Source organism: Pristis pectinata, chromosome 25 (genome assembly GCF_009764475.1).
Source record: "Pristis pectinata isolate sPriPec2 chromosome 25, sPriPec2.1.pri, whole genome shotgun sequence".
Taxonomy (NCBI): Eukaryota; Metazoa; Chordata; class Chondrichthyes; order Rhinopristiformes; family Pristidae; genus Pristis; species Pristis pectinata.
The window spans coordinates 10,794,058-10,807,574 of record NC_067429.1 but is presented as its reverse complement, the minus strand read 5'-3'; the positions used below and the strand labels follow the sequence as shown (position 1 = coordinate 10,807,574).

The 13,517-nt window shown below is 46.6% G+C and overlaps 1 protein-coding gene across 2 annotated transcripts in view; it reads right to left on the bottom strand.

The window, feature by feature from the left end:
• Nucleotides 1–2,179: 2,179 nt before the first annotated feature.
• LOC127582995 (NGFI-A-binding protein 1-like) overlaps nucleotides 2,180–13,517 on the bottom strand; it is a 48,384-nt gene continuing 37,046 nt past the window's right edge. For both annotated transcript variants that reach the window (XM_052038671.1, XM_052038672.1), the window contains exons 5-8: nucleotides 12,366–12,485; nucleotides 9,702–9,879; nucleotides 5,139–5,354; nucleotides 2,180–3,058 (exon numbers count right to left, since the gene is read on the bottom strand). In XM_052038671.1, the coding sequence (XP_051894631.1) occupies nucleotides 3,003–3,058; nucleotides 5,139–5,354; nucleotides 9,702–9,879; nucleotides 12,366–12,485 (570 nt within the window). In that variant the 3' untranslated portion in view covers nucleotides 2,180–3,002. The remainder of the gene's footprint in view (nucleotides 3,059–5,138; nucleotides 5,355–9,701; nucleotides 9,880–12,365; nucleotides 12,486–13,517) is intronic.

Here is a 13,517-nt window from a genome sequence, read left to right as displayed (position 1 = left end):
GTCTGGAGATAGCCGTGAGACTTTTGAGGTCAGAACAAGAGGATTTGAGTCCAAAGAGTTTAACATTTTATTACTGGAGTAAGTGTTATAAAGAGAGGATTTGTAGGAGTCTGGACCAAGGGTTAATGAAAGCTTCCAAAATCGAGACTGTGAGTCACACCAATATCGCAATAAAACCCAACAATGTCCAACCATCCACTGAGATCCTGGGCGTCAAGATAAAATAACTGGCTGATACCGAACCACACCTGGACAAACACTGGGTAAACCTGCCAAATAAGTTTAATGTTTCCAGGTATTGTTAATCTCCCCCTCAAAACAACCTTCTGCAAGAAATAATTACAGGACTAACAAAATCAGACCATTCACAGTTGTTAAAGAACATAATCAAGATCAAAGCAGGGGTATGACTGTGGGCTACATACGATCAGATGTGTGTTGTGGGACCCCTGGGATATGGAGGTTAGGGGCAGTTTCATCCAGTGTGTGACAAACAAGATAAAAGCACGAGCAGAGAGAGCATCACTCTCTCCTGAGTCAGGCGAAGGTGAGGAGATCGACCAGTTGCTATCTCACACCCACTACCCACATGGAAAGATTGAGTGGGTGAGGGTCTAATCACCAGCACAGGTATCAAACACAGCCCGGGCTGTGCAATATTTGTGTACATCATGGTGTTAAATAAGGAGTTAAAAAGCAATTTGTTCTATCCAAAGTCCTCTAATGTCACAGACTTAAGATCACAGGGGAAGGGAAAGCACTAAATCTCCTTCGTTGAAGGATTTAGAGAACCAGATATGTTTTTATGACTATCCAGGACTTTCATGGTCATCATTACCATAACAATTCATTTAATGAGTTAAATTTAAAGTTGGGATGCAAACACATGTCTCTGGATCAAAAGTCCAGAACTCTGGCAGCTCTTCCAGTGAAGGACTATGTACCACTGTGTTTTTGTAGCACTGACATCATTCAGAGTGAGCCTGATGACATAGAAGCTTCAGCTCCCTTTCTGACCCTCGGTTCTGTTTCATATTCCTCTTAGTTCCATCTCCATGATTTCCCGTCTGCCAGGGCCTCTCCCTCACTGATTATCCCAGCATGATCCAGGACTCTGCCTTCACAAAAGGCCACTTGCCCAAACAAGCTAAAGAAGCTTCACTGATTTTTTGAGCAACACCCTTTGGATAGGCTGGTGTATTTCCTGATGGGTTTGCAGTTCAGTCTGGTCTATAATGAGTTAACTGGTGGGAATGAACATGTTGCCTTGGTCTGAGAACAAGAAACCTGAGGATCATGGAGAAACTCATCAGTAATGGTGTTAAAACTCTCTGCAAGCCTCCAGTATGTTCACCGCTGCTCTCTCTGGTTCCCCCTCGTGCCCTCTGTTCTACCCTCGCTGCCATGAGCCGACACCTTCTGGCCCTCTCTCTTTCTCTTCCACAGTTCTCGTGCCCGGGACCGTTATTCTTTGTCGACCGCCTGCTTCTCTCCATGGATGCTGCCTGACCTGCTGAGTTCCTCCAGCATCATCGTGTTTTTAATCTCTTCCCATTCTCCTTTAAACAGGATCTTTCTCCTCCTATGTCTCTTGCGTGATTATGTACCTAGTGCCTTTGTTAATCACCCCAGCTAATCCCTGTGGGAGCAATCCTTATTCCCACCATTGTCTGATTGGGTAAAGATGTTTTTCCTGAAATCCCCATTCAGTCAACATAAACCGTCCCAATCCTTACATAAAGATTGGCCACCAGAGGGAGTGCTTGAGCCAAAGGAATGACCATTTGATGATCGATATCCTATCCCCTGCGAAATGGCCTTCACTCTCTGCCCGGGGGTGCTGCAGAGATCAACAAGTCAACAATCCACCACAGCCACGGATTCTCCAACTTCCAACATCACCATATTATCTTCTAATTACAAAGAGTTTACCCAAGTGTGAGTTGTGACTCTTAAAGGGATCCTGAGTAGACCAGTCTGGTATCCACTCATCCCTGAGTTCACATTCTGTAGACAGAGATCAGAGTTCACTCTAATTCAGTCTTGTACCAGTCCAGAGTTCTCCCAGCCAACTGATCTCCAAAAGCCTTTCTGATAAAGGGTCAGAGACCCGCAACACTGACAGTCTCTCTTTCCACAGCAGCTGACAGACCTGGGGAGCTTTTCCAGCAGTTTCTGTTCCTGCTTGTGCATAGATGTTGTGTTAAGAAGAGCTGGGCTGTCCTCGAAGGCCAACACTGGCTCACGTAGCACTGATATTGTACCTTTAATCACAGCTTCTGGAGGTAAACCAATGCTCAATACAAGAGGGCATGGCTTTAAAGTAATGGGTGGGAAGTTCAAGGGAGATATCAGAGGAAGGTTTTTTACCCAGAGAGTGGTTGGGGCATGGAATGCGCTGCCTGGGGCGGTGGTGGAGGCAGGTACATTGGTCAAATTCAAGAGATTGCTAGATAAGCATATGGAGGAATTTAAAATAGAGGGATATGTGGGAGGAAGGAATTAGATAGTCTTAGGCGAGGTTTAAAGGTTGGCACTGTAGGACCTGTATTGTGCTGTACTGTTCTATGTTCTAAACACAGACTTAGTGAGTCAAGACAGGAGAGGGACTGTGGAAAACAGAAGACATGACCCACCTTAAGCACCGAGTGTCACAAAGCAGTAAATATTTATTGTGTTATTGCTGTCGGAAACTGGACAATCACAGTATGACATACATGTACAGAGAGAAAAACTAAAAAGGCAAAACACTAATTCCTGAAGTTTTGTGTAAAAATAGAAGGAAATGTCACTGACTGTTCGGATGCTGGTTTAGCAAACGTCAGTATGTACAGAAATAACTTCGAAATACTCCAAGCTCTTCAAAGTTAAACAAGCAAGTAAAAAAAAACATGATTTTTTTAATTAGAAAAAAATGAATAAATACTTTTGTACCTGAATGAATTAAAAAAGAAACCTAATTCATTACATTTTTAAAAATGTCTAGTTACTATGTGAAAGGTTCATGAATTGCGGTTTGATGTAATGTCAGACTCCTCTTTGTAATTTTCTTCATCCTCTGCAGTGAGAGAGAAAAAGGACTAGTTAGAGTATAATAGAGGCATTCGGAAAGTTTACTTGGGTGTTGCACCCATTCCCTCTACAACTTACTCCTTCCTGGAGTCAACCTTTGGTAGTAAATACTGTAAAATCCAGTGCATAATTCGCACCAGTGTTTTGTAGCTTGGATTGTATTTTCATGATTGACGTGATATTAATAAATGAAAAATTAAACCCACTTCCTCCATTTCTCTTGGGTTTAAACTTTCACTTATTAATATCACGTCAATCATGAAAATACAATCCAAGTTACAAAACAGCATTTGTTCTACTGATAACATCCTGTGTTATGTTTTGTGATTCCATTGCTTCAGATGGCGTTTAGTAAAATATAAACAATAAATGAAAATGCAGACTGAGTGTTTTGTAATATCCAGAAAGCAAACCACTACACTATGGAACCCACTGACATGGTCAAAGGAAACTTGTGAAGGGGAAGCAGTATAGATCAGTGATTAGTGACAGATTAAAGAAAATATTTAGGGTAAAATAGTCTAGTGGATTATGTTTCTGGATGAGTGACTCACAGACTTCTATTGATAGTGTAGCGGTTAGCGTAACACTGTTACAGGGCCAGCAGCCCAGGTTCAATTCCAGCCGCTGTCTGTAAGGAGTTTGTACATTATCCCCGTGTCTGTGTGGGTTTCCTCCGGGTGCTCTGGTTTCCTCCCACGTTCCAAAGACATATGGGTTAGGAAGTTGTGGGCATGCTATGTTGGCGCCAGAAGCGTGGTGACACTTGCGGGCTGCTCCCAGAACACTCTACGCAAAAGATGCATTTCACTGTGTGTTTCGATGTACATGTGACTAATAAAGATCTTAATCTTAAATCCCACTGCAAAGAATAATATAATTCTGGAATAAGTAGGTTGTGTAAGTAATGGTGACCACCAAATTACCCAAAATTATATAAAGAAAACACCTAATCCTCTGGGGCAGAAATACATCTCTCTTCCTTGGTCTGGTTTACATGTGACTCTGATAGTGTCTACCCAAGCCACTTGGGACATTAAGAACTAGGAGTGGGCAATAAGCACCAGCCTTGCCCATACCCCTGTCTCTATCTAGTGATAGCTGCTGTACAGTGGGAGGGTTGGTGTTGGAGGGAGTGTACCGGCAGGGAGTACAGATGTACGAGCTGACACTCGGTCCCTGGATGGCTGCTGGTGAAGAGAACTAGGTCTCCGAGTCCATAGCTCACTGAAAGTGGCCACGTAAGTAGATAAGGTGGTAAAAGAAGGCATTTGGGATGATTGTCTTCATTGGTTGGGGCACCAGTTATAAGAATAAGAAAGTCGTGTTGCAGCTATGAAAATCATTGGTTAGGCCGCACTTGGAGTATTGTGTGCAGTTCTGGTCACCCCATTACAAGAAGGATGTGGAGGCTTTGGAGAGGGTGCAAAAGAGGTTTACCAGGATGCTGCCTGGATTAGAGGGTATGAGCTATAAGGAGAGGTTGGACAAACTTGGGTTGTTTTCTCTGGAGCGTCAGAGGCTGAGGGGAGACCTGATAGAAGTTTCTAAAATTATGACAGGTGTGGACAGTGTAGAATCTTTTTCCCAGGGTAGAAATGTCAAATACTAGAGGACAGGCATTTAAGGTGAGAGGGGGAAAGTTTAAAGGAGATGTGCAGGGCAAGTTTTTTTTACACAGAGAGTGGTGGGTGCCTGGAACGGGCTGCCAGGGAAGTGGTGGAGGCAGATATGATAGTGGTGTTTAAGAGGCTGTTAGATAGATACATGGATATTCAGGGAATGGCGGGGGATGTGGATTATGTACAGGCAGAAGAGATTTAGTTTACTTTGGCATTGTGTTAAGCACAGACATCGTGGACTGAAGGGCCTGTTCCTGTGCTGTACTGTTCTGTGTTCTAACATGTTAGAAGTTGTGTAACATTGGTGACAATATTGTTATGTCAGGAGGTAATGCATGTACCTCAGGGCTTACTCCCTATAGTACCTCCCAGCAGACGACGTGGATTGAGGTGGGATGCAGCAAATCACTCTGTAAGACCTGGAGCACGACAATGTTCACTCACCGGAGAAGGCCTCCTGCTTGATCCTAGGGCTGATCCTCTCGCCCTCCTCCGTACTGGGTGAGGCGTGTTGCTGAGCCACCCGCAGCCCCTCGTCAATCAACGCCAGCTGAATCATCTGCTTGGTTTTGCTCTGGCAAGGTCTGAAGGTGCCGGGAATATCCGAGGGGCAGGGAGATGGTGCCAGACTGGAGTTCGAGGTCATGTCCTCAGACACATCTGTGGGAGGAGGACAACTTTACAAAACATTCTCATTTGCACTAATATCTGGTTGCAAAGCAAAAGCCACTTGATTTCCCTCCTGCAGCTACCATCGTGACTGGGGATCACTGGTACCTCACTGTCGTTGGATCTGCATCCAGAGACACCCTCCCCAACAGCACTGCAGGACTACAGGGCTGCACCAGTTGAAGGAGGTGGCTCACCCAAGGGCAAGTAGGGATGGGCAGTAAATGCTGACCTTGCCACCTATTAAATAAAATGATTATTTCTTCCTCCCTTGAAACACTTTATCTGTGGAATTCATTGCCACGGGCAGCTGTGGAGGTAAAGTCACTGGGTGTATTTAAGGCAGAGACTGATAGGTATCTGAGTAGCCAGGGCATCAAAGGTTATGGTGAGAAGGCGGGGGAGTGGGGCTAAATGGGAGAATGGATCAGCTCATGATAGAATGGCGGAGCAGACTCGATGGGCCGAATGGCCGACTTCTGCTCCTTTGTCTTATGGTCTAACACTGACAATGGATCAGTGTTGGAAGGTCACACCTACCTTGGGCCTGTTTATACCTTTGTATTTGCTAATGGAACAACATGTATGGATGTGTATTGGTGCAATACATGTCTACTGCAGATTAGCACTGCTTGCAGTTACACTGTGTACTAGCACACTGTTTACAGGGAGGATGTGGTTTCATACGACAAGCCCAAGGATATTGGTGCATAATAAAATTAACACTTAACCAAACAGATGCTTAAAATGCCACATGTCAACATTAGTTTTGTTTTGAAGCAATTTCTTGGCCTGCCCGGTCCAGTGGGGAGTGACCTGTACTTGGGCCAAGCGATGCTCTATCCTGTTCTGTGCCTTTGTAGTAAAATAGCAGGCACTACAACACGCAGTTGCTTTGGAGGCTAATGTGTCCCAGTGCCCACGCTGTCAGTGACACAGCCACATCTATGCGTGGTCAATGCCTCCACACAATACGTGGAATGCAATCTGGTAATCATAAGAAATAAAGGGGAAAAAGTGGGGATTCCACCCCTCAGCCCCCCTCCTTCGTGGCCGATTTTCCTGCTCTATCCCCATCTCCCTTAATTCTGTTAATATCCAGAAATCTATGAATCCATTTTGAATGAAATTAGTGACTGAAGCTCTTTCAGTTCTAAATAGTCCATCCTTACTTTGGCACTATGACCTCCAGTTTACGAGGGCGGGCACGGTAGTGTAGCGGTTAGCGTAATGCTATTACAGCACCAGCGACCCAGGTTCAATTCTGGCCTCTGTCTGTAAGGAGTTTGTATGTTCTCCCCATGTCTGCATGTGTTTCCTTCGGGTTCTCTGGTTTCCTCCCACAATCCAAAAGATATACAGGTGAGGAAGTTGTAGGCATTCTATGTTGGCGCCGGAAGCGTGGCGACACTTGTGAGCTGCCCCCAGAACACTCTAAGCAAAAGATGCATTTCACTGTGTGTTTCGATGTGCATGTGACTAATAAAGAGATCTTGTCTTATCTTAGTTCTAGACTTCTCATTAGGAATGAACATGCTCCCTCTCTCTGCTCTCTTCTTCCCTCCTCCCATCAGGCAGAAGGTACAAAAGCTTGAGACCACGTACCACCAGGCTCAAGGACGGCTTCAATCCCACTGTTACGGACCTTTCATACGCTAAAAGATGAACTCTTGATCTCCCAATCTACCTTGTGGTGGCCCTTGCATTTTATGTGTTTAACTGCACTGCACTTTCTCTGTAACTGTAACACTATTTTCTGCATTCTATTTCTTTTTACTACCTCGATGTACTTCTGAATGGAATGCAAACAAAAAGCTTTTCACTCTATCTTGGTACATTTCACTCTATCTCACCATGGATTTCCAATACCAGAGGGCATGCATTTAAGGTGAGAGGGGGTAGGTTCAGAACAGACGCGAGGGGTATGTTTTTTTAACCGAGAGAGTGATGAATGCCCGGAATGTGTTACCTGATAGGGTGGTGGAGGCAAATTCATTGGGGGCTTTTAAGAGGGGCTTGGATGGCCACATGAATGAGAGGAAAATAGAGGGATACGGGCATTCTGTAGATAGGAGGGAATAGCTATGTCGGCACAACGTTGTGGGCCGAAGGGCCTGTTCTATGCTGTACTGTTCTATGTTCTATGTGAAAATAATAAACCAATACCAAGAACCTTATACATTTCACTGAGGTCACCTCTCATTCTTCTAAGCTCCAGGTAAAGCCCTCGTCTAACCAATCTCTCCTCATATGACAGACCTGCAATCTCAAGAACCAGCCGGGTGAATCTTTGCTGACCTCACTCTATAGCGGGTATTTATGTTTTTAGGAAGGAGACCTTGCCTACATTACACCAAGTGTGGTCTCACCAAGATCCTCTATAATTGCAGCAAGGGATATTTAGTTACAACCCAGACATTAGTTCCTGTCAGCATTCAGGTCACTGGTATTTAGTAGGAATCTCATTCATCCTATCAAGTGGTCAGCAGTGTTTCACTCTATCAGCGGCTCTTATCTGTTTTACATTCATTGCAATGAACATCAATGTCAGTGAGGATCCTGAGCTCCACAGTGCAAACAAATCCCCCAACTCTCCATGGTTCTGATTGCTCAATCTTCAATGCCATGGATTCTCACCCCTGCCATAACCCACTGACCCTGATCTACCAACTGTTGGCTCTATTCCCACAGCCGAGCCTATGACCTCCCCCACTTCGCCAAGTCCTTTCACATCACCCCGGAAAGTCGATTGGACACTTTTCCTGCCATGCCTCAAGGAACATCATTCCCACAGCAATGTTCCCACTGCAGTGGATGGGAAGAATTGCTGCTAATTGCCCAAACTTGATCATGACTCACCCAGCACAGCCATAGTACTGTTCCAGACAAGGGCCCCACTCCATTCCTACCTCCTATCCTCTGCTCCTCCCACCAAAATATTACCCCCTCTGCCCTTGACCTCGCCCCCTGTCCCCAACCTCCAGCTGCCACCCCCCACCCATAAACCCAATGTGGCCCCACCATGCAACCGCACAGCACACCTTCACTGACTCACAGGCTGAATGGGCAAACCCTGCTCTTATTTCTTACCTGCTCAAGATCATTCTTCCTACGTGAGCTCTGAGACTCGGGTCTCAACCTGATGTCTCTCGTCCAATTCTCCGCCCGCTGGCAGGAATCCTCAAGGACACACCTGCGATTTTCCCGAAATTCCATCTGACAACTGCTCAACAGAAGCGCCCTCCACCCCCCCATAAAATTTGACTTTTGAGGGCTCACTGGATATTCAACTATGGAAGGCATCGCCACGTAATCACATCCCCAACAAACAGTCTGCGCAAATCTTACTGGATGCGACTCACAGACCCTCTGCGTGACCATCGCTGGATCCCCAGGGACACGGAGAACTGGGTCAGTTCCAAGCTGCTGGTAAACCACTTCACTGGTCATCACTTCTCAACCAGGCATTGCATTGCTCAGTTAGAATGCAAACCCTAGGTTCCATTATACAATCCACCTCTGACATCTCTTGCGATATTTTACTAAGAACCATTTATAAACAGCAACAACAGCAACTTTAATCCCTTGAATGGAACCACTGGGAGTTGGAGGAGAGGGAGAGGGAGGGGGGAGGGGGAGATGGGGGGGAGGAGATGAAAGGGGAGGGGGAGATGAGGGGGGAGGGAGAAGGGGGGGGAGGGAGGAGGGGGGAGGGAGAAGAGAGGGAGGGATGAGGGACTTTACTTGGGACTTAGGTGGCTGAACACACAGCCAGAAAAGGTCGGACAATTAAAGTAAGGGATGACCAGGAGTCTGTAACAGGAGGAGCACAGAGATCTCTGGGAGTTATCAGGATTGGGGAGGTGTCAGTGGCACGGGTCTGTGGAGAGATCTGAAATTCAATGTTGATGAACTGGGCTCCAGTGTCAGTCCAGTGCTGGTCAGGAATCACTGCGCTACAATGGAACTAAGGCCACAGTCTCTAACCAACGCCTCACCTGCTCTCTTGTGCACCAAATGATTCCAAAGGCATTCTGAACAGCATTTGCCTCTTAACTAACTTCACTGAAGGCGGATTAACTGGTTAATCACTCACTGGCGTCTGCCGGATCTTGTTCTACAAAACTCGACAGTCCATTTTCCGACTGTGCTTCAGAAGTGGTTCACTTGCCTCGAGGGGCCTTGTGCTACAGCAAGTGTTTCCTTGCTGCCTCTGCTACACTGCAGCCCACAAACCTGCTTCCTGCCACCAGAGCAGCCCAGAACTGCAGCATTGTCGCAGGTCTTCCTGCAGCTGCTGGACTGGGCTCGAGCGACGGATGGGTCACCGAAACTCACCATCTCCGCTTCCTTCCGACATTCCGCCATCTTCCTCTTCTACCTGCTGCATCCCCAGTAGGGACAGGCTGCGCGCCTTCGCCGAGAAGTACTTGTCCGATCGCTTCTGCTTCTTGATGAGGTCGTTCTGCTCCTGCATTAGCGACAGCTGCTCCGTGGTGACCTTCTCCAGCTCCAGCTGAGATGTTCCGCGGAGACGGAGAGAGAAGGAAAGGAAAACAAGAATAACTGGCCTGTGGAGCGAATGAACAGAAGCAGGGAGCAGCACATCACTCTGGGCCTTCAAACAATCTGCTGGAGGAACTCAGCGGGTTGAGCCGCATCTGCGGCGCAGCAAGAATCGCCGACATTTCAGGTCAAAATCCCGTATCGTGACTCCTGATGCAGGGTTTTGACTCAAAATGTCAACAAGTTCTTTCCTCCCACAGATGCTGCTCGACCCACTGAGTTCCTCGAGCAGATTGTTTGTTGCTGCAGATTCCAACATCTGCAGACTCTGGTGTCTCTATCACTCTGAGCCAATGGTGCTGACAAAAACAATTCAAAAATAGAATTCACATGAGGAGGAACGGTGGGAGAAGGGGGATGCAATCAGCCACAGATGCAATACCCTCTGCAGCACAGACAGCACTCTAGAAGCCCAACACTGTCCAGGACACAGCAGCCCACTCTATAGCCCCCTTCACCACCGAGCATCCAATCCCTCCATCACCAGCACACAGTCCCTGAACGTCTCTATTAGACCGCCCCATAGATTTTTCCGTTCAAAAAGAGAGACCCAGTCTGTTCATCCTTTGTCGATGTGTAAATTGTCGCCGTACTGATAAATCATTTCTTACAGCCTCTCCACAACTTACACCTCTTTTATAATCAGCAGTGTACACAGCACAAGTATGGATTTAGCAAGGTCTGAGGCAAGTTAGTGTAGCTTCTCAATCCTCGTGTTAGGATTGCTTTTCTTTACTCAAGCGGACTTACAAATCAGCACCATTGTTTACAGTGATTTGAGTATCTGTAGTCCCGATCACACTATGTTTCTCTATGAACAGAGGAACAATTAAATACTGTTTATAGTAATGAATGAGTAATGCAGACCATGGATAAGGATCAGAAACTTAACTGGAGCAGCTACATGAATACCAAGGCTACAAGGACAGGTTAGAAACTGAGTACCCTACAATAAGTAGCTCACCTCCTGCCTCCTCTAAGCTTTCCCACTAAGTAGAAGGAACAAGTCAGGAGTCTGATGAAACATGCTCCATTTCCATAATCAAAGACCCCACCCACCCGGGACATTCTCTCTTCTCTCCTCTTCCATCAGGTAGAAGATACAGGAGCCTGAGGGCACGTACCACCAGGCTTAAGGACAGCTTCTACCCCACTGTGATAAGACTATTGAACGGTTCCCTTATACAATGAGATGGACTGTGACCTCACAAATGTGACCTTGCACCTTATTGCACTGCACTTCCTCTGTAGCTGTGACACTTTACTCTGTACTGTTATTGTTTTTACCTGTACTACGTCAATGCACTCTGTACTAACTCAATGTAACTGCACTGTGTAATGAATTGACCTGTACAATCGGTACGCAAGACAAGTTTTTCACTGTACCTCGGTACAAGTGACAATAATAAACCAATACCAATACCAGGATGAGTAGCTTCAGTAACACTCAAGAAGCCCAACACCATGCAAGGCAAGTGGTCTATATCTACCCCATCAACTATCCTAAATTTTCGCTCCATCCCACCAGCTGTGCAACATGGCTGCAGTGTGTACCATCGACAAGATGCACTAGAGCATTTCTACTCCAACAGCACCTCCCAACCCCGCAACCGCTACCACAAGGCAGTAGGTGCATGGGAGCACACCACCCTGCCTTTCCTTCACCGTTGCTGGGTCTAAATCCTGGAACGGGGTCCCTCAGAGCAGGAGTGCCTTCACCAGAAGGCCTGCAGTGAATCAAGGCAGCTCACCACCATCTTCCCAAGGGGTAGGAGGGGATGGGAAATGTCCCTGCATCCTGGTAGAGATGAGATGATGAGAGAGAATAGAAAGGAAATTTTGCTTTCATTTCTTTGACTTCTTTAGTATTGATTTCTCTCCTCTCCCGTCATTAAATACTTGCATTTCTATAGCGCTCTCCAAGTCTCTTTCAGGAACTCCCAAAACACTTTACAGCCAATGAAGTCATTCTGAAGTGTCATCACTGTTGTAATGCAGGAAGCAGAGCAACCAATTTGAGCACAGCAAGACCCCAACATGAGAATGACCTGGTAATCCACGTTCGCGAGTCTGACTGAGAGATTAACAGTGGCCCAGAGCTCAGGGATGTTCATGGTTGATGGGGTATACATAGACCACTTGTCTTGGATAGTGCTGAGCTTCTTGAGTGTTACTGAAGCTACACTCATCCTGATAAACGGAGTAGAGCTCAGCCCTGCAATTCTTTTGTAATCACTGCTGCCTCTGAGGGTGGGCTGGGCCTTTGCTTAAACAACAGAAGGTGCCTCTGACAGTGTAGCACTCCCTCTGCCTCACGTCACCAAATGTCGGGGATCATCAGCCAGTCAGCCACGGCAAGGGACTGCAGGGTCACTGGTTGCCCGCAGAGGGTCAGGGGAAGTGTTTTCACTGCAGCGTCACAGGATAGACACGCACCTGCAGCTCGTGGACCTCGGTCACGTTATTACTCAGCTCCTCGTGCATGATCTTGGACTTGAGGGTTTCCTGTTTCTGGTAGATGCCAGTCAGAATAGCCTGAATCTCCAGCAGCCGCTCCTGTAAGGGGGAGAAAAAGAACATACCAATTCTCCTTCATACAGCTTCCAAGGCAATCTCTGGCAGAGGGTCGGTGTCTGCAGCTGAGCTTACACTTACAAAACAAAAAGAGACTTGCATTTGTATAGCACCTTCCACAACCTCAGGAAGTCCCAAAGTGGTTTACTGTAAATGCTGTTGAAGTGCAGTTACTTGGGAAACCTGCCAGTGAATGCACGCACAGCAATCACCCATAAGCACCAATAGGATGGTTAATCTATTTTCCTGATGTGAATGAGAGATAAACATAGTCCAAAGTAATGAGGTGAAATACCGGTGCTCCTCCTCAAAACTGGTAGCATGTGTTTTACATCCACCCGAAAGAGCAGAGGAGTCACAATCATACAGCACCGAAACAAGCCCTTCGGCCCACCAAGTCCATGCCAGCCCTTCTGCCTACTTACACTAATCCCATTTACCCACATTAGGTCCGTAGCCTTCTATGCCTTGGCGATTCAAGTACTTGTCTAGATGCTTTTTAAGGAGGTCTCTGCTCATCCTCTCATCCAATGGTTGGCACCTCTAACGGTGCAGCCTAGATTGTAATGCTCCCCTCTCTTGAGTAAGACATGAACTTCTGATGGAAGCTCCTCCACCTGACACACTGACTGTACTTCCCTCACCATTGATGCTACCTGACCTGCACTCTCTCTTTCTACTTCCGACTCAGAGTTGAGAGACCGCCAATTAAGCTATGGCTGACCTACAGTCTAGTCAGTGACAGTGAGGCTCCAGGGGAACACGTACATTAGTATCTGGGTCGCCTCTGTTCTTTGCTCACGCAATGCTTGGTTAGAAGACTAAAGAGTAAAAGTCCCTGTGGTTTAGCTGGTAAAACATGGAGGGGTGCGAAGATCATTGAGTCATACAATGTGGAAACATGAACTTCAGCCCATCAATGCAATGCTGACCATCAAGCGCCCTCACACTAGTCCCATTTTCTTCACATTCCCATCAACTCCCCCCAAGATTCTACCACTCACCTATGTACTG